At 41.1% G+C, this 26,408-nt stretch overlaps 1 protein-coding gene across 1 annotated transcript; it reads right to left on the minus strand.

Moving 5' to 3' along the window:
• Positions 1 to 981: 981 nt before the first annotated feature.
• Positions 982 to 26,083, minus strand: ARL6IP5 (ADP ribosylation factor like GTPase 6 interacting protein 5). Its single transcript, XM_066351732.1, has 3 exons — positions 25,717 to 26,083; positions 4,848 to 5,065; positions 982 to 1,905 (listed from the first exon to the last, which is right to left on the minus strand). The coding sequence occupies exons 1-3, from the start codon at positions 25,890 to 25,892 to the stop codon at positions 1,733 to 1,735; spliced, it is 567 nt and encodes a 188-aa protein (XP_066207829.1). The 5' UTR covers positions 25,893 to 26,083; the 3' UTR covers positions 982 to 1,732.
• Positions 26,084 to 26,408: the final 325 nt, after the last annotated feature.

Genomic DNA, 26,408 nt, shown 5'->3' on the forward strand with positions numbered 1-26,408 from the left:
TCACAGGGATGTAAAGTACAGCAAAGGGAGCACAGTCAATAATATTGTGATAATTGTGTACGCTGTCAAATGGGTACTAGACTTATTGAAGGGAATCACTTAGTAAGTCATATAATGTCTAATTACTGGTTTGTACATCTGAAACTAATGTAATATTATATGTAAACTTTATCTGAATAAAAAATGAGTATTAAAAAATTTTAAAAAGTATTTGGAATACAAGTTGAGTGTGTGATGCAAGAAGGGTTGTCGCTAAGTTTCTCAGATATTTAACACAGATGTGCATTAAATGAAGTCCCACAAAAAAACATTTGATACATTTTATTCTTTATATTTGGGTCAGGGTACAATTCCTAGACCATGTCTGTGGCGTGGCGCTGACTTCACTGCACTAGAGATGAAGGCTACAGGCTGGCTGAGAAATTAAGATACAAGAACAACTAGGAGTAGCATGTGCTGCAGCGTCTTGGTCTAGGGCACACAGACCCTCTTCACAAAGTACTGCTCCAACCGTCTTCATGATTCAGTGTGAGGAAAACTGAAACCTTTCTATTCATTGATGAAATTACTTTGTATCGTCTATTTCTAAATACATGGGAAATGAGAGGAAGAAAGTAACAGAATATGTAAATACATGCTATTTGAATTCTAATATCTAGCTAGAAAAACACATGGTTATAACAATTGCTACTTAAAATTTACATGAGCTGCAGAAGCCAGTGACCACTCCCATTTTCATTCCCATTTTTAAGTCTTTTTGCTTTATCATCTAAGGATGCTTTTCAAAAAAAAATATTAATAGAAACAAAGATGCTTTTCATATTTCAAACAGTCAGCTATTGCTGTCCTCTTTGTGCCCTTATGGAATTAAAATACGCATTCATTCTTTTCTTTCTAAATGTTCAAGTTAAAAACTAAAAATGAAAAAAATATAGGAAACATTATCTTGGACACCTGTTTGTTATTATAACAACAAAAATGTGCATTATAAACATAACTTGTTTTTATTTTTTTTAAGAAGACTAAAGAACAATACAGGTTACATAGCTGTAAGCTCCTTAAGGAAGATGACATTCAGTTTGCAGCAAATACTTGCTCATGAAAACATGTTATTAGCATTTCAAAAATTTACAAAAATTTGAAAAAATATTCTCCTAAACAGCTATCTTTATATTTGTAAACAAAATACAAACAACTGGCATATCCAGTTTCCACTGCACATCAAACAGGAGGAAAAGTGATAGTGATCATCTTTGATTTGAAAAGAACAATAAAAACAAAACTAATATATAGCCCACATAGAACGCTGGGAGATAATTTTGGAGGAACAGGAGGAATATGCTGGGGGCATTGCACAGGCATGACATTACCTACTTGGACATTCTTTTTCCACTTACTCATATTGCCTTGACACTTTACAATGACTTCTTACAAGATAACAGCATTGTTGCTGTACAATCCACAATCCTTATATTTTCTTATTCCCCTACAGACGTAAGTGTGCTCCATTCCCTACCAGTGTTCATAAACATACTAGGAGGGTGGTTTCGTTCAGTTTCTGAGGCCAACTCTGTGATGTCAGAGAGGTTAACAGGTGGGCCCACACACGCATGCAGCCATCGGTTGTTAGGTGTTATGTCCCTTTGACTTCAAAATATGAATGGAAAGTGTGTCCAGAGGAGGGCAGACTGCAACTCGCTCTCTGCTGCAGCCCTCTCACCGTGGGGCACGTCTACTCCTTCATTTTGCTGATATATTCGGTGAACTTGCTGACACTTTCTTCCTGCTGCTCCAGGGCATCCAGCACAATGCCCATGGGCGTCCTCTTCAGACCTATCCCCTCCATTTTATTCTCCAGTTTGTTCTTCAGGTTCCGCAGTCTGAGCGAGGCATGGATGAACATCACTGCCAGGAGGTAAGACGTGGTTAGCCACCTTCCTCCACAGCCACAGAACACCCTCTCCTCCCACAGGCAGTCTCAGCCTCAGTTAGCTGGTGTCCACCCTGGCTCTCTAACTGTCCAACCCTGAAATGGCGCCTCAGACTACAGGCAAGCTTTATATAAAGCGCTCTGTCAAGTTGTACATGAAGGAAAGGATTGTCTTCAGCAGGAAGGACCTTGACCCGGCAAGGCCACTCTTCCCACCCGCATCCATACTTGTCAAAGTGAGTCAACATGAGTCCAACCTACAGGAAAATCGACCTTACACGTTTCCAGAAGGGAACTCAGGCTTGAGTCTGGGATTATCTGCACTGTCTTCCCTACAGGAAGCATATGGTTAAGGCCACCTAATAGGCTGTTTTCCAAAGTGTTGGGGATAGATTTATGGATAAAAACTAAGTTTTATAGATTTAATGTATCCTCACATTCCTAAAATTTGCTGCATCATTGAGAATTACCCAAATTTGTTTACTAAGAAATAGATTTCCCTGGCCCCTCTTGTAGACCAAAACCTTAAAGGAATGGGTCTGAGAACGCGCATTTTAAACTGGTACCCCAGGTGATCTACAGCAGCAATTTTCAAACTTCCATGTACATTCAAACCACCTGGGCAGCCTAGAATAGACAAGTTCCCAGTCTCCGTCCTCCAAAATTCAGACTGTTAAGACTGAGACGGGCTCCAGTGTCAAGTTTACATTCGTGCTGGATGAATCTGACACAGCTGAACTTGGACCCTCGTTCTGAGAAACACTAATGTGCATTCTATCAGGGGCCTTCCAACCTAAACTGGCCATTAGAAACATGTGACAATTTCCAAAATCACAGGTTCTGTGCGCACCACTATTGACCCACACACTCAAAATCCCCAAGAAATTTGGCTGGGAAATGTATACTTTTAAAAAGCATCCCAGGTGATTCTCACAATCATTAAAGTTTAGGAATCAGAAATTTTGTCCAATTTCCTTATTTTATAGAAGTGGAAACACTGCTCATAGAGTATATCTGAACCAAATCATGTGCATTTCCAGCAGGTCTAGGATTAGAAATCAAAACCCTTGACTCCAGACACAGGCTACATTTCATTACACTGGCCTGTCTCAGGCTCTGAGCTGACAGGTGCTAAAGTCAACGAGCTGTGTGTGTGTGTGTGTGTGTGTGTGTGTGTGTCTAAGCAGAATTACTGAAATACTAAACCTCTATCTAGCACATAAGGAAAACTTGAAGAATATTTCAAAAATTCTGAATTTGTTGGTTCAAATATGTTGTCCAATACTGTGTGGAATTCATTTATAAATATTCTGGCCATAACCGAAACAACCCCAAACAAACAACTGATTTTATTTAATGGAAAAATGCACATGTGAAATGCTATTAAAAGTTAAAGGGATGGTGCTGTTACTTAATATAGTAGAATTTTAACCAGATTTCTGCTGATGAAACTGAATTTTATTTTTTCTCTATTTCAGGTCCCATGTGTTCAAAGACGCAGTTAAAAAAAAAGTATATAAAACTTAGAAAATGTTTAGTTCTTGCCTGATCAGGCAGTGCCTCAGTGGATAGAGCGTCAGATTGGGACACGGAGGACCCAGGTTCAAAACCCTGAGGTCGCCAGCTTGAGCTGGGCTCACCAGCTTGAGTGCAGGCTCACTAGCTTGACAACGGGATCATAGACATGACCCCATGGTTGCTGGCTTGAGCCCAAATGTTGCTGGTTTGAAACCCAAGGTCACTGGCTTGAGCCCAAGGTCGCTCACTTGAACAAGGGGTCACTCACTCTGCTGTAGCCCCCTGGTCAAGGCACATATGAGAAAGCAATCAATCAATGAACAACTAAGGCACTATAATTATGAGTTGATGCTTCTCATCTCTCTCCCTTCCTGTCAGTCTGTCTGTATCTGTCCCTCTCTCTATATCTCTCTCTGTCTGACAGACACACACACACACACACACACACACACACACACACACACTTAGTCCTCTTCACCAGAATCAGAGGACTTGCTATCTATATATTATATATTCTGGGCCAATTATTTCTATAGTCTTATAAAACTCTGACACCAATAATGATCTTCTGAGTAGTAGAGAGTAAGTATAAAGTTACTTCCAAGTAAAATACATTCATTCCTGAGTCAGGACTGTGTGAATGGCACTTGAAGACTGAAAGCAGCCTTTTCTATCAGACCAATCTGGAGTCCAGTACAGGCTGTGCACCTTTCCTGCCATGTGACTTGGGATTTCTATTTCTTTTGTTTACTGTTGTGTCCCCAGAAGAGTGTCTGGCACTGAGTAGGTGCCCAACACATATTTGTAGACTTAATGTACTACCAGGCTTTGATCTGCATTTTAGAAAATTCTGATAATTTTGCAGACATCCCAACACACATAAGAAACAGGCTGTGTGGCCCTGGCTGGTTGGCTCAGTGGTAGAGCGTCGGCCTGGCGTGCAGGAGTCCCGGCTTCGATTACCGGCCAGGGCACACAGGAGAAGCGCCATCTGCTTCTCCACCCCTCCCCCTCTCCTTCCTCTCTGTCTCTCTCTTCCCCTCCTGCAGCCTAGGCTCCATTGGAGCAAAGATGGCCCGGGCGCTGGGGATGGCTTCTTGGCCTCTGCCCCAGGCGCTAGAGTGGCTCTGGTCGCAACAGAGCGACGCCCCGGAGGGGCAGAGCATCACCCCCTGGTGGGCAGAGCATCGCCCCTGGTGGGCGTGCCGGGTGGATCCCGGTCGGGCGCATGCAGGAGTCTATCTGACTGTCTCTCCCCGTTTCCAGCTTCAGAAAAATAAAAAAAAAAAAAAAAAAAAAAAGAAAGAAAGAAAGAAAGAAACAGACTGTGTAATTCCCACTGAACAATTGCTCCCACATTTTTTTATGATGTAAGAAAAGTCAACTCAGGTTCACTTACGCAATAAAGGAAAAGTGATGCCGAACACAAAGACCATGACCCCGCCGAACATGGATATGAGGAAGTAGCTGGCCACCATGACCACCATGACAAAGGTCGTGGGGTACTGCTTCTTCATCCTGCGGAGAATGTCTTTATTGTGGGCAGCCCACACAAACCCTGTGAACACCAGCACCACCACAATTCCTCCAAGGATCATGTTGAAGGGGCTCAGGAACCTAGAATGTGAAAAAAAAAAGGGAGGCTAGGTCAATAGTAGTAGCACCAAGAAGAGGAAGCTGAGGAAAATGAGGAAGATGAGAAGATGGGAAGGGGAGGAGTAAAAACAGGTGTGTAGTATTTACTAAGCATTTTATCTAAATTGCCTCATTTAATCCTCAGAACCTGATGAGGTAGATATACCATTTACTCATTTCTCAAAAGAAGAAACTTACGTGCAGAGGTAAGGAAACAGTGGAGCTAAGACTCACACCTAGGCAGTCTGACTCCCACCAAACTAGTCAGTTTATCTCTTTAGAGCAGGGGTCGGGAACCTATGGCTCACGAGCCAGATGTGGCTCTTTTGATGGCTGCATCTGACTCGCAGACAAATCTTTAATAAAAAAAATAATAACGTTAAAAATATAAAACATTCTCATGAATTAAAATCCATTCATTTCCTACTGCTCATGTTCATGGTTGTAGGTGGCTGGAGCCAATCACAGCTGTCCTCTGGGACAACAAATTTTTACTAGATAATGCGTAAGGTACACAGGTCGTTGTGAGGTCAGGAAGTAAACTTCCTCCTTTTAATCAAGCAGTCAGCTAGCTAATTGCAGAAACCCTTTTGACAAAGAACATGGCTAAAAGAAAAAAAGATGAGGAGTATCGTACTTCTCAGCAGGAATGGACAGAGGAATTCACTTTTGTGGAGAGAGCAGGTTCTGCAGTGTATCTAATATGCAAAGATAAAATTGCAAGGATGAAACGGTCAAATATAAAGCGGCACTTCGACTCACGCCATACTACATTTGCATTGAAATATCCAGCAGGGACAGCAGGAAGAAAGCATGTCAAGAGCTACTGTGCAGAGTGCAAGCTAGTCAGCAGCAGCTCCGTGTTTGGACCCCACAAGGTGATTGGAATTCGGCTAGCTTTGCTGGTGCTTTAGCAATTGTGAGAAACAAAAAGCCATTCACAGATGGGGAGTATGCCAAAACATTCATGCTTGATGTTGCCAATGAACTTTTTGACGACTTTTCGGATAAAGACAAGGTAATCAAACTGATAAAAGACACGCCTCTGTCGCCAAGAACTGTTCACGATCGTACCATCATGATGGCAAATCAAATTGAGGGAACACAAATGAAGGACATAATTGCAGCACCATTCTTTTCTCTCGCTTTGGGTGAATCAACAGATGTAAGCCATTTATCCCAGTTCAGCGTGATTGCAGTAAGGTATAGTGTTGGTGACACACTCTGTGAGGAAAGTCTTGCTGTTTTGCCTATGAAAGAGACAACAAGAGGGGAGGATTTATTCAAGTCTTTCACTGAGTTCGCTAAAGAAAAAAAATCTACCGATGGATAAACTTATTTCGGTGTGTACTGATGGTGCTCCGTGCATGGTGGGGAAAAACAGAGGATTTGTAGCGCTTCTTAGTGAACATGAAAAGAGACCCATCTTAAGTTTTCACTGCATCCTACATCAGGAGGCGCTTTGTGCTCAGAGGTGTGGCGAGCAGCTTGGTGAGGTGATGTCGCTGGTCATTCGGGTGGTCAACTTTATTGTTGCCCGAACTTTAAATGATCGCCAGTTTAAAACACTGCTGGATGAAGTTGGGAATAATTATCCTGGTCTGCTTCTGCACAGCAATATGTGTTGGTTGTCAAGAGGGAAGGTGCTCAGCCGTTTCCCAGTTTGTCTGAGCGAAATCCGGACTTTTCTTGAAATGAAAACCGTCGAGCATCCTGAGTTAGCTAACACTGAGTGGCTCCTGAAGTTCTACTATCTCGTGGACATGACTGAACATCTGAACCAGCTCAATGTGACAATGCAAGGCGTTGGAAATACAGTCTTATCACTTCAACAAGCAGTGTTTGCATTTAAAAACAAGCTGGCAATCTTCATCGCCAACATCGAAACAGGTCGTTTACTACACTTTGAAAAACTGGGAGAGTTTAAAGATGCATGCACAGCAAGTGACCCTGCTCAACACCTTGATCTCCAGCAGCTAGCTGGCTTCACATCTAATCTCCTGCAGTCATTCAAAGCACGCTTTGGAGAATTTTGTGAGCGCACTTGTCTTTTTTAATTCATCACCCATCCACATGAGTGTGCAGTGGACAGCACCGACCTGAGTAACATCCCCGGTGTCTCTGCCAGAGATTTTGAGCTACAAACTGCTGACCTGAAGGCCTCAGATATGTGGGTGAATAAGTTCAAGTCACTGAATGAAGATTTGGAAAAACTTGAATGACAGCAAACAGAGCTAACAAGCAAACACAAGTGGGGAGAAATGAAAAAACTTCAACCTGCGGACCAGCTGATTGTCAAAACTTGGAATGAATTTCCCATCACATACCACATACTGCAGCGTGTGAGTATTGCTGTACTGACAATGTTTGGCTCTACGTATGCATGTGAGCAGTCTTTCTCACATGTAAAGAACGTTAAGACAAACCTATGATCACGTTTAACGGATGGAAGTCTCAACACCTGCATGAAGCTTAACCTCACCACGTATCAACCAGACTACAAAGCCATCAGCAAAACCATGCAGCACCAGAAGTCACATTAATGGAAAGAAGTACTTTATTCATCTTTGGTTAGCAACAGCATAACAACGTTATTTAAAAGAATTCAGAGACTTATTGTACTTTAAAAGTGTTGGTCTTAAATAAAATGCACACATTTATTTGTATTTAGTGTTAAACATATTGTATGGCTCGCAAGGAATTACATTTTAAAATATGTGGTGTTCATGGCTCTCTCAGCCAAAAAGGTTCTCGACCCCTGCTTTAGAGGCCCACAATTTTAAAAGACTTTTATAATTTAAGACAGCTCATAATTTGGAGGGGCTGCATTTAGCTTTTATTTATTCTGAGGTCTAGCACACAACACAAACTGTATTTTCTAAGCTCTAAAGGCTTATTTAAATCTTCATAAACATGGCCACAGTAGATGAATCCAGCACACATATGGCTTCCCTGGTCCAGATCCAGTCTACAGTCACTTTTCTGTTTAAAATGTATAGTGCTTCTCAAAAACTTTTACTTAAGTCCAAATGTGTTTTAAGAAATCCATAAACTTGGGATTTTTTGCTTCTCCTGGAAAAATTAATATCTGACAACAGTAGATCCACTTTCCCACAAGTCAACAGGGCTTGAGTGCCTTCCCATTCAGACCAAACAAATAATCTCCATTACGCTCCAGTCCCCACCCCTATGACACAGAAGCCCCAAGTGGGTTGCCATTGATCATTGCTTTTCTAATAATTGGCCTGCACTGCTCTCTTACCTAATCAGCCTTGTCATGGAGGTATTTGAGTTTTTGACTTCTAGCATAGACAGTCCATTATAATTCTTTAAAAGGTCCTAAAGCAGGCGTCCCCAAACTGTGGCCTCTGAGGCCATTTATCCGCCCCCCCCCCCCGCACTTCCGGAAGGGGCACCTCTTTCATTGGTAGTCAGTGAGAGGAGCACTGTATGTGGCGGCCCTCCAACAGTCTGAGGGACAGTGAACTGGCCCCTGTGTAGAAAGTTTGGGGACCCCTGTCCTAGAGTATCATCAGGGGATGGGTTATCAACTGGAATTTCCAAATATACAGCTTGCAGATTCACTGGTACGTGAGCCAAAGGTTACAATACTGTTGATAGTGGTGGGATACATTATGAATAGGAAATTTAGACCAAGCATGTATTTCATAAGCGAAAATGACTGGGCATTATAGCCTCCACCTCCACCCAAACCCACTGTATATGCAAAATCCTTAACAAGACTGTTGTGGTCAGCAAGTACAACAAATTACTAACATCTTACCCTCACAAGAGGCTAATGAACATTTTACTTGGGAAGGACAGAAAGGGTTAGTGTGTTTTAAAAGTGAGGGACAGCGGGAGACAGGATAAAGAAAGGTGAGAGCAGGAGCTCACTAGCTCCGAAACAGAACACAGGGAGGATTCATGTTCATATTGGGATTCACAGGTAGGATAACTAAAACTCTTTTTTAAAAACCCCTTTAAACTTTAGCTCTGATTCTACCTCATAAAACAGAAAAGTTATTTTAAATAGTTTCAAATAGGAGTTAAAGTACTGCATACCTTACTGGGTGAAATCAGGAATATAAACAATGTCAAAATGCTTTGAAGAAATTAAAAATTTCTATTTTGGCCCTGGCCAGGTAGCTCAGTTGATTAGGGTGTTGTTCTGATACACCAAGGTTGTGGGTTTGATCCCCCGTCAGGGCACATACAAGAATCAACCAATGAACGCATAAATAAGTATAACAACAAATTGATGTTTCTCTCTCTCTCTCTCTCTCAAATCAATAACTTTTATTTAAATTTCTATTAAAATGAATAGAGTTAAATAGTGGTAAGAGTAGTAGTTCATAATTAAAAATTAAACCCCTAACGAAAACCACAAAACATTGTTAAAGGAAATCGAAAAAGATACAATGAGATGGAAAAATATTCCTTGTTCTTGGATAGGAAGAATAAATATAATCAAAATGGCCATATTACCCAAAGCAATTTATAAATTTAATGCAATTCCCATCAAAATTCCTATGACATTTTTTAAAGAAATAGAACAAAAAATCATCAGATTGATATGGAACTATAAAAAACCCCGAATAGCCAAAGCAATCCTAAGGAAAAAGAATGAAGCTGGGGGCATTACAATACCTGACTTCAAACTATATTATAGGGCCACGACAATCAAAACAGCATGGTATTGGCAGAAAAATAGACACTCAGACCAATGGAACAGAATAGAAAGTCCAGAAATAAAACCACATATATATGGTCAAATAATTTTTGATAAAGGGGCCAACAACACACAATGGAGAAAAGAAAGCCTCTTCAACAAATGGTGCTGGGAAAACTGGAAAGCCACATGCAAAGGAATGAAACTCAACTACAGTTTGTCCCCTTGTACGAAAATTAATTCAAAATGGACCAAAGACCTAAATATAAGACCTGAAATAATAAAGTACATAGAAGAAGACATAGGATCTAAACTCATGGACCTGGGTTTTGTTTTGTTTTGTTTTTTTCATTTTTCCAAAGCTGGAAACAGGGAGGCAGTCAGACAGACTCCCGCATGCACCCGACCAGGATCCACCTGGCACGCCCACCAGGGGGCGATGGTCTGCCCCTCTGGGGGGGCGCTCTGTCACATCCAGAGCCATTCCAGCGCCTGAGGCAGAGGCCACAGAGCCATCCTCAGTGCCCGGGCCATCTCTGCTCCAATGGAGCCTCGGCTGCGGGAGGGGAAGAGAGAGACAGAGAGGAAGGAGAGGGGGAGGGGTGGAGAAGCAGATGGGCGCCTCTCCTGTGTGCCCTGGTAGGGAATCGAACCTGGGAATCCTGCACGCCAGGCCAACACTCTATCACTGAGCCAACCGGCCAGGGCCGGACCTGGGTTTTAAAGAGCATTTTATGAATTTGACTCCAAAGGCAAGAGAAGTGAAGGCAAAGATAAATGAATGGGACTACATCAGACTGAAAAGTTTTTGCTCAGCAAGAGAAACTGACAACAAAATAAATAGCCAACTAAATGGGAAATGATATTTTCAAACAACAGCTCAGATAAGGGCCTAATATCCAAAATATACAAAGAACTCATAAAACTCAACAACAAACAACCCAATAAAAAAATGGGAAGAGGACATGAACAGACACTTCTCCCAGGAAGAAATACAAATGGCCAACAGATATATGAAAAGATGCTCATCTTCATTAGTTATTAGAGAAATGCAAATCAAAACTACAATGAGATACCACCTCACACCTGTTGATTAGCTATTATCAACAAGACAGGTAATAGCAAATGTTGGAGAGGCTGTGGAGAAAAAGGAACCCTCATTCACTGTTGGTAGGAATGTAAAGTAGTACAACCACTATGGAAAAAAGTATGGTGGCTCCTGAAAAAACTGAAAATAGAACTACCTTATGACCCAGCAATCCCTCTACTGGGCATATACCCCCAAAACTCAGAAACATTGATATGTAAAGACACATGTAGCCCCATGTTCATTGCAGCACTGTTCACAGTGGCCAAGACATGGAATCAACCAAAAAGCCCTTCAATAGAAGACTGGATAAAGAAGATGTGGCACATATACACTATGGAATACTACTCAGCCATAAGAAATGATGACATCGGATCATTTACAGCAAAATGGTGGGATCTTGATAACATTTTACGGAGTGAAATAAGTAAATCAGAAAAAACCAAGAACTACATGATTCCATACATTGGTGGAACATAAAAACGAGACTAAGAGACATTGACAAGAGTGTGGTGGTTACTGGGGGTGGGGGTGGGGATGATGTAGGAGAGAAGGAGGGAGAGGGGAAGGGGGAGGGGGAGGAGCACAAAGAAAACTAGATAGAGGGTGACGGAGGCCAATCTGACTTTGGGTGATGGTTATGCAACATAATTGAATGACAAGATAACCTGGACATGTTTTCTTTGAATATATGTACCCTGATTTATTGATGTCACCCCATTAACATTAATAAAAATTTATTTATAAATTAAAATAAAAAAACCCCTATAATAATAAATTGCTTACTTCATTCAGAACTCTTGCAGCCTGACCAGGCGATGGTCCAGTGGATAGAGTGTTGGCCTGGGATGCTGAGGACCCAGGTTCAAAGTCCTGACGTCGCCAGCTAGAGCATGGGCTCACCAGCTTGAGTGCAGGGTCGCCAACTTGAGTGTGGAATCACAGACATGATCCCATGGTTGCGGGGATCACAAAGCCAACACAGAGGTTGCTGGCTTGAGCAAGAGGTCTCTTGCTCTGCTGCAATCCCCCCAACACAGGTCAAGGCACATATGAGAAAGCAATCACTGAACAACTAAGGTGCCACAATAAGGAATTGATGCTTCTCATCTATCTCCTTGAAGGTAATAAATTTCCTCTCCTAGAATACAGAGTCTAAGAAAATAAATAAAATACAAAGATTGAGTTGTAACAGTATTCACATTAGTGGTATTTATGATGAAAAACTTAAAAAAAATAACCTATAGGGCCAAGAATTTACTAATGGTAGTACATACAGTGGTTTTTTAAAAGTTGAAGTATATTTATAGTTAATAATGTGGAAGACACTAATATATATATTGCATGGGTACAAGCAATTATAACACATTCTCTCTGTTACGTAGATTTATCATATGTTATACAGTTCAGCAGTAGAAATGTTTACAATTAACATATTATTTTGTAATCTGAAATAATATGAACATATAAAAAAGGAAATACAGAAATATAAGAGCAGCTGCTCCCAGCCTCCGCAGGCATGGCACAGCCAGATGCAACAGTCCCCCTGAGTTTCCCTCATCTCTCTAACATCAGTAATGCAAATGGCGGCACATGCGGCGAGGCTGCTCTTTCTCCTCCTCAAACCTTGGTTCCCTTCCCCCAAACTTTCTCAACGTCCAGCCAATGTGCTATTCTGTCTGTCTTCCTCTCCAGTTCTTTATTATCTGGATCTAGTTAGTCTCTCTACTTTTTCCATTTCTTTTCTTTTTTAAATTTTATGTGTATTATACCCTATATCTTGACAACCCCATAACTGGTCTGGGGAAGACAAATTTTTCCTAATAGGCCTCAGGAAAGGAAGAATTGGGCAAAGCAAAACCAAAGTCCTCTTTAGCAGATGGTGGGAGACTAAGTGGGAAGGCCCAGGGACTCTCACAGATAAATAAATCTCATTTCTAACACCAAATGGAATTGGATCAATTATACCAAAGGCCACAGTAGTTATACTGGGTAGTAGGATCAAGGGTAGTTTATTTCCATTTACTTATTTCTACTTTCATATTTTTCTTATTAGCCATGTATTACTTGAATATTAAAAAAATTTATATTTAAAAATAAATAGATGAAAGTGGTAAAAGGTACCTGAAAGAAACAAACCCTTTTACGTGGCCTTGACATTGACCTATAACTCACCCATATATTTCTGAGCCATGAAGAAAAGCAAAGACCAACATTAACACAAAGGGCTAAAGTGGAGGATTCAAGTTTCAGGTAACTCCTTCACATAAAACGTCAATAGGAGATGATTGGTTGGCAGCAGGTTTCAAATGTCTCCTACTGAGTTCTTTCTAGAATACCTATTAAAATAATAATTCATAAAGTGAGCATGAAATAAAATACACACCTAGCTTTTTCTATTTTCCTCTGGACAAGTAGATATCTGGGTTGAATGTCTAAATAAGTAAAGGACAAAGAACAATGAAAAATCCAGGCCTGACTCAAGCACTTCCAGATTTGTTTTTCACCTGTTCCTGTTACTCATGTTCAAGGAAAAAGAACAGAGCAAAGAGATGGAACTGGTTTGTGTTTTCAACGCGCCCAGCCACAATCTATAATTAGAAAGTAACCAAGTTTCTAAGCTGGAAAAAATGAACAAGTTACTCAGAGCAGAAATTATTTTCTTCCTCATTCTGCTTACAGGCAATTCCATGTTAAGAAATTGTAAAATGTACACCACTCCAATGACTGGTGCGAACCTGAGCTTGGAGCAAATAAACACACACCCGTGAGAGGGAGAGAGAAAGAGAGAGAGAGAAAGTGAGAGAGAGAGGAGAGAGAGAAGAGGGAGGAAGGGAGAATGTGATTTTCTGTCCTTGGTAGAAATAGGACCTAGTTTCACAAACCAAAAACAAAACCAGACTCCTAGAAACAGAGACCAAACGGATGGTTACCAGAAGGCAGGGGTAGGGTAATGGGTGAAAATGGGAAGGGGAATATAGCCAATAATATTGTTACAAGTTACACAGTGACAGATGATTACTAGAATTAGTGGGGCATTCACATTGTAAGGTATAAAAATGTTGGATCATTCTACTCTACACCTGAAACTAAAATAAGCAATATAATATTGTATACTAACTATGCTTAAATTAAAGATACTGACAACAAAACAAATAGGCAGCCAACTAAATGGAAGATATTTGCAAACAGCTCTGATAAGAGGTTAATATCCAAAATATATAAAGAACTCATAAAGCTCAGCAACAAACAAGCAAATAATCCAAATAAAAAATAAGGAGATGACCTTAATAGACACTTCTCCCAGGAAGACATAAAAATGACCAACAGATATATGAAAAGATGCTCATCTTCATTAGTTATTAGAGAAATACAAATCAAAACTACAATGAGATACCACCTCACACCTGTTAGATTAGCTATTATCAACAAGACAGGTAATAAGTGTTGGAGAGGCTGTGGAGAAAAAGGAACACTTATTCACTGCTGGTGGGAATGCAAACCAGTATAACCATTATGGAAGAAAGTATAGTGGTTCCTCAAAAAATTCAGAATAGAGTTACCATATAATCTAGCAACGCATCTACTGGGTATCTACCCCTCAAAACTTGAAAACATTGGTATGTAAAGACACATGCACCCCCATGTTCATCGAAGCATTATTCAGAGTGGCCAAGACATGGAAACAATCAGTGTTCTTTGATAGAGGATTAGATAAAGAAGATGTGGTTCATATACACAATGGGATACTACACAGTCAAAAGAAATAATGATATATTGCCATTTATGACAACATGGATGGACCTTGAAAACTTTATATTGAATGAAATAAGTAAATCAGAAAAAGCTAAGAACTATATGATTTCACACATAGGTGGGATATAAAACTGAGACTCATGGACACAGATAAAAAATGAAATGCTTGGGAGAAGGGAGTAAAGAGGGATAAATATATGGGGACAGAAAATTATCTGATTTTGGGTGATGGATATACAACATAATCAACGGTTCAAATGCCATAGAAGTGTTTACCTGAAACCTATGTACTCTTATTGATCAATATCATCCTCTTAAATTTAATTATCTAAATAAAATTTTAAAAAGCATTATGTTCTTCTATTGTAAGATAAAAATAAAAATATATGCCTATAGACATATATATCCCATTTCACCCATTCCAATAGTAAATAAATAAATGTAATAGTTTAAAATTCTCATGGAATCATTGACGGCTGCAAAAAGGTTTGGAATTCGACCACGGAAGCCTGTAGCCAAGTCTTCAAAGATGAATCAGTTCAGTCCCATTAAACAGATGAATAAGCTGAGGCCCAGAAAAGTAAAGGAATGTATTCAAAGGGATGCAGGGGAGAAAAAAGGTGTCCATTGATGTAACTGTGACAGCAACTCACAATCTAAGCCATACTGTATTATTAACCAGCCTCAAGAATTTCTCCCCTATCCCGTAACATTCTAAGAAACCCCATTCCTCTAGTTTGGTCAAGCAACTAAGGACCATTCTGGGAAATAACTTAGCATTCTTGTTTCTCTCTGAAGGAAGTTGGCTGTCAGCAGGTGTGATGTGTGTTGTAAACCTGTAGCGTGATTCAGCACAAGCTGCCAAGGGGAAAAAATCTGGCCCATTGCAGAATTTTGAGAGCTGGGGGTCATTGAAAACCTACCTTATCCTACATAAAAGCAACCAAATGGCGCAGCGATTGGCCCGCCATGAAAGCTGGAATGCCCACCAGTGGGCGGGAGGGACCAGGTTGACCAGCACTGCAAAAGTGGGCAGTTTTTATAAAAAGCTTCGCCATCAGGGGTCTAAGAAGTTAGTAAATGCTTCAAACACTTTGTGGGGTGAAAGAATGAAGCAACACAAATAAGAGTGTTATTGCATAATTGGTGTTGAAGCTAATAAGTTTCAAAAACATTTTCATGAACAGGCTGAAATTAATTTCATATGCAAATGTTTTAATACATTCCCACCCAGAGCATCCCATGGCTCTCTTATTGTTATCTTCCTCTATTAACTGGAAACTTGATTTTCAACCTTGTGATGTTAAAGGGTACAAGCAACCAAACCATTTTTTTCCCTTTTTTTTCTGAAGTTGGAAACAGGGGAGGCAGTCAGACTCCCGCATGCGCCGGACCGGCATCCACCCGGCATGCCCACCAGGGGGCAATGCTCTGCCCATCTGGGGCATTCTAGCGCCTGAGGCGGAGGCCATAGAGCCATCCTCAGCGCCGGGGCCAACTTTGCTCCAATGGAGCCGTGGCTGCGGGAGGGGGAGAGAGAGACAGAGAGGAAGGAGAGGGGGAGGGGTGGAGAAGCAGATGGGCGCCTCCCCTGTGTGCCCTGGCCGGGAATCGAACTCGGGACTCCTGCATGCCAGGCCGACACTCTATAACTGAGCCATCCGGCCAGGGCCACAACCAAACCATTTAATACCAGATGATGGTAGCCATAGTCTTAGAACGTTTTATGGGACCACACTCATTTTGAAAAGATTATGGCAATGCTGTTTTCTTTTCTTTTTTCACCAAAAAAATCTATCTATCTGTCTGTCTATCTAGATATAGATAGATATAGATTTTTAAATTGATTTTAATTTATTGTGTTTACATAGATTCTAGGGCAATGCTCTTTTCAAATAGAATTACCACCAGCCTTCCAGAAAGTCCTTTGCCTCCCAAGCAACAGAAAACAGAAAGTGGTAACTCTAGTTTTCACCCTCTGATAACAGGCCTCAAGGTGATGAGATACTTTTCTGTAAAAATAATGGGCTTTTTTATTTAGCAGGTATATAATGCTTTTTTAAAGGGAAGGCATGAATGCACACACAAAAAAAGTGCCTTTCTAACTGGTGATGCGGTGGAGGCATTTATATGTTTGAAAAGTCTGTGTGTGGCTGGTGCTTCCAGCAAAACAGAAAAGACTGTTTTGCTAGCAGAGAGAAATTTGTGAGAATAATATTTGCAAATAATACAGATGTTGTGAGAATCAATTATTCAGGAAAAACTGGTTAATTAGGAGCTTTGAATATTTACAAAATATTAAATGGGAAAACTATTTCACTTTATACCAATAAAAGAAGCTGGGACTATACTTCTTTTATTGGTATAAAAAAGTGTGGTTTCAATCAGCCACATAACCCCAAGCATTTGTATCTGTGAGGGTGGGGGAGTCGGGTGGGATCAATTCCCCAACACTCGGTGGTGTGTAACAGAGTAACTTGGGAGGTTAAGATAAATTTACAGATGCCTGGACCCACCCACGAACTATATGTTTACAATCTCTGAAGGTGACCCCTGGGCAAACAGGTATATATCATATTTTTTAATTTTCAAGGTGTTTCTTTTGAACCAGACCAGATTTATACTTTTAAATTTTCATGTGTCTGTCAGTCATCTGAGAGTCCTGTTAGAATGCAGATTCTGACTCAATGTGTCTGGGGCCCGAGAATCTGCACTTCTAACAAGCTCTCCCAGTGAAAGGTGCTGTTTCAAGGTAGATTTCTCCAGCTCAAATCTTTGGCATTCTATCAAGCACATAGAAGTTCCTGTCCACAGCTATAATGCGTCACATGCTTAGCATTTCAGCTGTGGGTGCTATTAGATGTTGCCTTTGTTTTTTACTTTAAAAACAGAGGCACAGACTTCTACCACTATATGTGAGGTTAAAAGAGTATCAGTGATGAGATGTCTCGTGACAAGGATGAGAAGGTAAGTCAAGAAAGTAAGTCACGTCTTCTTCAGTCTTAGACATCTTTCTTTTCTGGAATTAAAGGACGCAAAGCCATTTTCAGCAAAACACACATTCCCCAGCTTGTTGTTCATGTTTCTCCTTTTAAGTAATTCAATCTCTTCTGAAGTGATGTCTGAATCTCAAAAGGAAACTCAAGTGTTCAAGGGAAGCAAAGTTTTATAGGAAACACAAGTTACAATTATGACAAAACCACTTAAGTGTATCCATCATCTAATACTTCTGCCTAAGTGAATACATAAGTAGTGAGAATTTTAAATATGCCTGTAACCTAGGATTTACTATAACACCTAACATTTCAGTCATTTATGAGGCCTTGACGAGCTCTGTATTAATTAAGACATTTAATTCCTATTTTATAGCAGTAGAACTCAAGAGCAAGTGAAATTTTAAGCAGAAAGCTAATACAAGTAAATGCCAGAATTCTGTAAAAAAATTGAGTCTGTGGAAATGGTAATCTTCTAGGCAGACTAATATAATAATAATAACATAACAAATTTAGTAAATTAAGAAAAATGATCAAAGCTGCGTAAAGCTTCAATCCATTCTTACGTTTGAAAAGTCAGGAGCTAAAGTCAGACTGCTTTCCTATGTCACTGCCAAGAATTCTGCTTGTCACTTTTCATAAAGCAACCTGCCTTTACTAATGGTGTTGAAGAATCTTCGCGATTTTCTTAGCAGCACAGTAGTGATTCCCAATCAGAGCTCATTTTGGTCCCCAGGGGACATCTGGCAATGTCTGGAGATATTTCTGCTTGTCACAACTTAAGCAGCAACTGACATTCAGTGAGTAGAGAGAAGGGATGCTTCCCACCACCCTACAACACATATGACAGCCTCTACAACAGAGAACGACACCAGCCAAAGGTCAATAGAGCTGAGGCTGAGAAACTTTGCAGGAGAGTATTCCATCAAAAGTCTACAAGGGCCTGACCTGTGGTGGTGCAGTGGATAAAGCGTCGACCTGGAATGCTGAGGTCGCCGGTTCGAAACCCTGGGCTTGCCTGGTCAAGGCACATATGGGAGTCGATGCTTCCAGCTCCTCCCTCTCTTCTCTCTCTCTCTCTCTCTCTCTCTCTCTCTCTTCTCTCTCTCTCTCTCTCTCCTCTCTAAAATGAATAAATAAAATAAAAAAAAAAGTCTACAAGGGTGGTATTAATTAGTATGCATTATAAACTTTTTTAAAATTGAATTTTTTATACTATTGTAATCCTAACCAATATGTAGCAAGTGTCATCAGCAATGATCCAGTAAGAATCACTTTCAGGGCATGTTGTTGTTAGTACTGGCATGCTACTATGTGCTTCAAAATAATGTGTTCCATTAAGTAGGTTAAAAGTTGTCCTTGTGATCATGTCAAGGCCTTACTTTCATTTATTTACTCCTTTCACTCACCAGCTAAGCATCTACTACACAGTAGGTCTCAGAAATACAGGGAATAAAAATAAAGATAACCACAATAACAGGAAAAAAATTATCACCACAAACAAAATCCAGTATCTCTGGCCTCAAGAAGTCTATAGTCCAAGAGTGAAGGCAACTTAGAAGCCTGTGGGGTGAGTACCAGGAAAGATATAGGACAGGCACAGGTGAGGGACCCAATTCACACAAGGGAGTGAAAAATAAAAGGAGAATGCTTCCTCACAGAATGGTACCAAAGTTAAGTCTTGTAGGTGACGCAGAGGGAGATAAAATGGGGAGTTTGGGTGGAGAGAGCTGCTGGGATAAAGATGCTATCTATATTTTTCAGACATCTCTATAAGAAAACTAACAATGATAAAAAAATAAGAAGTAACATTTGTGGAGCTAAAAATCAGACCAGACACTGTTGTAGAATTGCCTACGTTAACTCGGATAATCCTCACAGAGGCCCTGATAGGCCGATACTACAGTCATTCTCATTTGACAGATGAGGATGCTAAGGCTCAGGGTGGTTCAAGTGATCTGCCTAGGGTCACATGGTTACTGACTGGCAATTGGGATTCAAAATTTACTTAATCTGGCTCTGGTGCCTAAACTCTTAATCACTGTCCTATATTACCCGATGAGTCAGAAGGTATGGCAACTGTCTTCAACAAGGGCTATTAGCTAAGAGACTTACTCAAAGTTTACGTAAGAGTCAGAGTAGACCTATGGAGTGGAAGTCATGTGCCTGGTAAACCATGCTTTTAGGATGAAGCCCAAACTTCTGAACATGGTTACAAAGCCCTGATCAGGCCCTAATACCTCCTAATCTCCATCTTGGGATAGGCAGCCTTTTCCAGGGTTTTTGGAGCTAGATGATACTCTCTTGTTCTTCCCTCTTCCTTCCCGCAAAATTGAAGAGCAGGTCCTCTCTATCCTCATTCAAGTGGGTTTTCAACACAAGAGCATTCAAAGCAATGCCCTGGACACCCTCTTCACCAGCAGGGGACGGAATTTTTGAAGAACACCTTCAACACAGTCCTTTTCCTAGTAAACAGCCAGGCCACATTTTCATACAACTCTATCAAGATATCAGCAGAACTATCAGATACCAGTGGAGGATCCTGATCAACAGCCTCCAGCCCTGCTCCGACCTCACCTACCTACTGATTCCATCAAGAGGAGAGTTCTTGGTAGAATGAGAAACAACCCAGAATCAGCTAATCTTCCTGACCCTTAATATATTTGGTTTCTTTAAGCTTTGAGAGACTATAATTCTAAACCTCATGACTCACAGGAAGATGGCATAGTAGTTAAAGCACAATTGTGGGTCTGTGACTTTGAGCAAGTCACTTATCCTCTCTGAATCTTAGGTTTGATAACACTGAGTAACAAATTTTTTTTTCATTTTCTGTTGCATGAGGTTTTAGAACTGTTTCTATATATTTCTGCATCACTGATTCCAAATCTGAAATCCGTTTTTTGGTTCATGCTCTAGTTTTTAATGCAATTTTAATTTCTTTTTGTTATGGTTAATGGCATGCATTGGTTTTTAAGTTGGAGTTAAAGGGCAATGACTCTTGGATTGAACATAACCACAAGGCAATTAATGTTTTACAAACATCACTTTTACATAATTGTAGTTGTTTTTAAATGTAAAAATTATTATCTGATAAAAACATCCTCTTATTTTGTTTTAAGATTGAATCATGGCTTCGAGTAGGCGTAAATATAAGAATAGTCTCAACACCTTCTGTTATAAATGTGGCTGTCACACACTTCATTGTCAAAGGCGCAATATTTCATCATTTGTGACACGTGTATATATTGCCTATTTTCAAGTTCCCCTTGGTGATAAAGACAAGAATTGGGCTCCTCATATTGTGTGTCATAATTGTGAGGAAATGCTTCGTGACTGGACAAAAGGAAAATGCAAAGGAACGCCTTTTGGTATTCCCATGGTTTGGCGTGAATCTAAGGACCACAGCAGTGACTATTATTTCTGTCTGATTCATACAAAGGGCATTGGCAAGAAAAAACAAAATATGATCGCATATCCTAATATTCCTTCAGCAGTATGACCTATCCCACACTCTGAGACACTCCTGGTTCCAGTTTTCAATGATTTTATTTCTTCTAAGGTTGAAGAAAGTGAACATGGTGATCAAGTGTATTTTGATAAGATGCATGAGGAAATGGTTGTAGAATCTGAAGGGTCTTCTTCTGATGCCAAGCAGTCATTAACCCCTCAGCAGTTTAGCCAACCCGAATTGAATGACTTAGTAAGAGATTTGGGCCTACCAAAGAAAGCAGCTGAGTTATTAGCCTCCAGGCTTCAAGAAAAGAATGTACTATGCTGGTCAGCTAAAGTACCCATTTCAGGAAGCGTGAACAAATTTTTGTGGACTTTTTTCCCCGAAGACAAACACTTTGTTTACTGTCATGATATCAGTAGTCTTCTCAGCCAGCTAGGTGTTACCACTTACAGTCCAACAGAATGGTGGCTATTTCTTGACAGCTCTAAACGGAGTCTGAAATGTGTTCTCCTACACAACGGTAATGTTTATGCAGCGGTTCCAATTGGTTATTCAACTCATCTGCGAGATTATAATGACATAGAAATTGTCCTTGACTTTCTGAAGTATGAGGAGCATAACTGGATCATTTGTGTGGATCTTAAAATGCTAAATTTCCTGCTAGGACAACAGAGAGGTTCATGAAGTATCCTTGCTTTCTGTGTTTGTGGGACAGCCGAGCTCGGGAGAAACACTGGACACAGAAGGAGTGGCCAAAACGTGAAGCTGTGGAAGTAGGGATGCAAAATATTGTGAATGAACCTGTAGTTAATCAAGACAGGATCATTGTTTCCCCCACTTCACATCAAACTTGGCTTAATGAAGCCTTTTGTTCAGGCTTTGAATAGAGAAAGTGAATACTTTCAACATATTATTTCTGCTTTTCCTGCCTTGTCTTTTGAGAAGATAAAAGCAGGTGTATTAGATGGACCTAAATTCGAACCCTCATACGTGACAAAGAATTTGCCAGGAAGATGAATAAGGAGGAGAAAGCAACATGGCAGTCTTTTGTGGCAGTTACAAAGAACTTCCTTGGCAACAAGAAAGCAGAAAACTATGAACTTCTGGTTGAAAGGATGCTGTTGGCTTTCCACGACATTGGATGTAACATGAGCATTAAGATTCACTTCCTGAACAGTCACCTTGATAAGTTTCCCGAAAATCTTGGAGCTGTTAGTGATGAGCAGACTACTGCTGGAGCATCAAACGAGATTGTCCTCAACAAGTACACAAATGCAAGAGCTATAATATAAACGCAAATTTTTGCCTGAATAGAATTTAAATAAGTTTTGCACGAATTTTATGATTAATAAGTGTTTTAATATGTTCTATTTTGAAATTGTAGACAAATTCTAATGCAATCATATCTTCTGGTGTATTAGTGTATTTACTGCATTATATAAATTATTATATTTTCACAAAGATGATGCCCAAGAAAACATTCTACTTCATTATGTTAAACTAAATGTTGAAAATTTTACCTTATGATGAAAACCTAAAATCTTGAATTGCAAAAAAAACTGTAGCTTACAGAGAAAAACTAATGTCAGAATTGAGATCAGCACACTCAAATTAGGTAAGAACAAGTGTTTTTGTGGATGCAACAAAAATTTTGTTCCCCAGTGTAATATAATAATAATCATATCTCATCTCGGGTTATATGAGGGAATGCAGATAAGTTATTACTGTTAGATTATAAAGACAGAAAAGGGCAATTTGTGGGGAAAAGTACAGACTGTGTGTATGTAGCCACACAGAAAACAGTTGAAGGTCATACATTGTTTTTTTTTATTTATTTATTTTTTAAAAAATTTTTCTTTACAGGGACAGAGAGAGAGTCAGAGGGAGGGATAGATAGGGACAGACAGACAGGAATGGAGAGAGATGAGAAGCATCAATCATTAGTTTTTCGTTGCGACACCTTAGTTGTTCATTGATTGCTTTCTCATATGTGCCTTCACCATGGGGCTAGAGCAGACCGAGTAACCCCTTGCTCTAGCCAGAGACCTTGGGAAGAAGTTGGTGAGCTTTGCTCAAGCCAGATGAGCCCGCACTCAAGCTGGTGACCTCGGGGTCTCGAACCTGGGTCCTCCGCATCCCAGTCCGATGCTCTATCCACTGCACCACCGCCTGGTCAGGCCATATATTAAGTTTTTACTGGGCTACAAAGGAAATCTCACATATTGTACATAGTTTTCTTTTTTTTTACTGAGACAGAGAGTCAGAGAGAGGGATAGATAGGGACAGACAGACAGGAACGGAGAGATGAGAAGCATCAATCATTAGTTTTTCGTTGCGCATTGTGACACCTTAGTTCAGGGGTCCCCAAACTACGGCTCACAGGCTGCATACAGCCCCGAGGCCATTTATCTGCCCCCCGCCACACTTCCGGAAGGGGCACCTCTTTCATTGGTGGTCAGTGAGAGGAGCATAGTTCCCACTGAAATATTGGTCAGTTTGTTAATTTAAATTTACTTGTTCTTTATTTTAAATATTGTATTTGTTCTCGTGGACCCCTGTCTTAGTTGTTTATTGATTGCTTTATCATATATACCTTGACCGTGGGCCTTCAGCAGACCGAGTAACCCTTTGCTTGCGCCAGCAACCTTGGGTCCAAGCTGGTGAGCTTTTGCTCAAACCAGATGAGCCCCTGCTCAAGCTGGCGACCTCGGGGTCTCGAACCTGGTTCCTTGGCATCCCAGTCTGACGCTCTATCCACTGTGCCACCGCCTGGTCAGGCTGTACTGTTTTCTTTAAAAAAAATTTTTTTGTACAGTTTTCAAAACAACTTACTACTGGCATATATATTTTCTAAGTTTTTAAAAATAAGAATAATTAAAATAAACATGGCTGTTTTTCACTTTTACCTTAAAAATTTCACTGCCAACCCATATCATCTCCTGGTTGAAAAGGGGAATGTGAAGGGCAAATACCCCAAACTGGCTGAGGAAGTGGACTAAGACAGCAAAACGAGGGAGCTAAATTTAGTCCTATGAAAAATGAATTAATTCCAGCAAGGTTGCCTGAGCTGTGTTTGGTCTGGGCTGTACACCTCTTTGAAAAGCAATTTTTTTTTTGTACATTTGCTTGGTCTGTGTCAAACCTTGCCCTATATCTACTTTTTTGAGGTTGCCTCAAACACACACACACACAGACACACACACCCCGAAAACCCATAACTGGATCACCCGATAAGATGCCTTGCTTGCTTCTTTACAAAGAAAAAACAAAAAAAAAAAGCAAAACAATAAATGCAATCCTATTTACTATTTATTTTGTTAAAAATGTTTTTTTACTGTTCTGGAAATAAACCTCAAGCATAAAGACAGAGTAAGGTTCAGAAGGCAGCTGCCTCAGGCCTGTTCTACTCCAACTAATTTTAACTTGGCTGCCATTCCAATTCAGCTTTGGCTCAAAGCCGTGCCCTCCACACACCAAGCCATTCTCACAGACTGCAGTTCCTTAAGAAACTCATAATGAGGGCCTATGTAATTAATTGGCCACCAAGCCCCACAAATGAGCATCCACTTCTGCATCCGGCTGACTACTCTAAACCACACCCAGGAATTGTGACTCTCGTGCTGTGTGTTTGGTCCTACCGCTTCTCAACAATTGCCCATGCCCTTGGGCCAGAATTCATCTCTGACTAATCTCACCGTGCTCAGAGCTAGGCACGAAATGACTCAACAAATAAGCCAAAGAACAGCAAACTAACTTCAGAAACCACCCTATTCGCCCCTTTCCATACCTTCCTCCTTTCTCCAGGCCAACATGCTCTCTCCCCTGTGTTTACTGTGGAATGGAAATGTCTGACACTTCTTGAAGTGAGTTCCTTATCAAATCTGAGGGTAGTATTTTTTTTGAAAGATGTATAGAATTAGCAAGATCTAGACTATCACCTGTAAAAGTGAGAGAAACACTTCTTAAACGGTGAACTACACAAAAAGGTGTTTTCTAGCAGATGTGTGTGCATATGTGAAACCGTATAGAACACAGGGCACTTTTTATTTTAAGATCAAGTATTGAAAAGGCTTTTAATACACAGACTACAGGCTAGGAAGTGAAGATAGAGAAAGTGACCACGCCTGGCAACTCCTAGAAGAAAAACGAAAGGACCCAATTTCTAGAGGCAGGTCAGCCTTCACCCCACACTGGGCGATGAGTCCCCAGGGAACACCCACTTCTCGCCCCCAAGTTCAGCTTTCCGGTACAGAGAGGCAGGCATGGCAGATACACCAACAGAGCACGTCACCCGCTTAATGCCCTTCCCACACTGCCACCCGAGTGGGCCGAGTCCGGATCCAGCCCCAGGATAAGGTTACACCACTTTCCTCTCTTTTCTTACTTTTAAAAGACTGTGGCACTACCAATATTCCCCCAGCAGATGCTAATCGGAGTAGGGGAGGAAAAAGTCATTGTTCTTGCCCGAGGTCGGCGACACTTCCCTACTCCCCGGGTCCCCGCACGGCTCCGCCTGAGGCGCGGAAAGAGAAAGGGGACCCCGGGTGGCTGCGGCCTCGCGGGCGCACACGCTCGCGGGGCTGGGCCGCCTGCCGTGGCCGGGGCTGGCGCGGCGCGTGCGGAGCCCCTCCAAGCTGCCCCCCTCAGTGCCCCGGAGGGGACCCCACTTACCCCACAACTGAAATCATCATGGCAGCCACCACCAGGTAGTTGGTCTGATAGTAGAGCAGGTTGCTCACCACGCGGTTGTTCCACTTGGAAATGTCCCTGAAGTCCGGCCGGGCGAAGCGGTCAGAGCCCGGGAAGAAGTCGTCCCAGGCTCGGAGCGGGGCGATGTTCACGTCCATGTCTGGTCTCTCGGATTCTTCGCCTCCGGAAGCTGGCAGCGGCGGCGGCGGCAACCCACTAGCTGAGCAGTTAGCGGTGACAGCGGCTCCGGCTCGGTCGGCTGGCTCTGCGGTTGCTGGCAGCGGAGCAGAGGGAACTGGAAGCGGGAGGGCGATTTTTCTCTTCTTTACTTTCTGATTGGCTGTTTGTTTGATTACTGGAAGATGAGGTCCCGCGACAGAGCGAGGGGCAGAGTGCAAAAATAGAGATAATAAAGATAAAACGACAGAAAGGAACCAGCGGAAATTCCCTATCTGATGCGAGGTGGCAACGCCTTCGTTGGCAGTCCAAACACAGCCTCCTTTAAAAACCCTTTTTTAATGTTAACTCAGGAATGTGTTCTGGACTTTGGGAATTTTTTTTTTTTTGCAGCTGTTCAGATGCCAACCTAAGTGAAATAAAATGGAAGGCAACTGTAGTGTTCCTGGAGGATGAGCTGGTTTTGGAAACTGAGACGTTACTAACCTCTGTACATC

This window comes from Saccopteryx leptura, chromosome 10 (genome assembly GCF_036850995.1).
Source record: "Saccopteryx leptura isolate mSacLep1 chromosome 10, mSacLep1_pri_phased_curated, whole genome shotgun sequence".
In the NCBI taxonomy this organism is placed as follows: Eukaryota; Metazoa; Chordata; class Mammalia; order Chiroptera; family Emballonuridae; genus Saccopteryx; species Saccopteryx leptura.

Bases quoted from the DNA above. Each gene is read 5' to 3' on its own strand.
- ARL6IP5 (XM_066351732.1), bottom strand. From the start codon at position 25,892: ATGGACGTGAACATCGCCCCGCTCCGAGCCTGGGACGACTTCTTCCCG. The intron at 5,066-25,716 runs GTAAGTGGGGTC...TTCACATTCTAG, and splicing joins ATGATGATTTCAGTTGTGGG to GTTCCTGAGCCCCTTCAACA. The intron at 1,906-4,847 runs GTAAGTGAACCT...ACCTCCTGGCAG, and splicing joins CATCACTTTTCCTTTATTGC to TGATGTTCATCCATGCCTCG.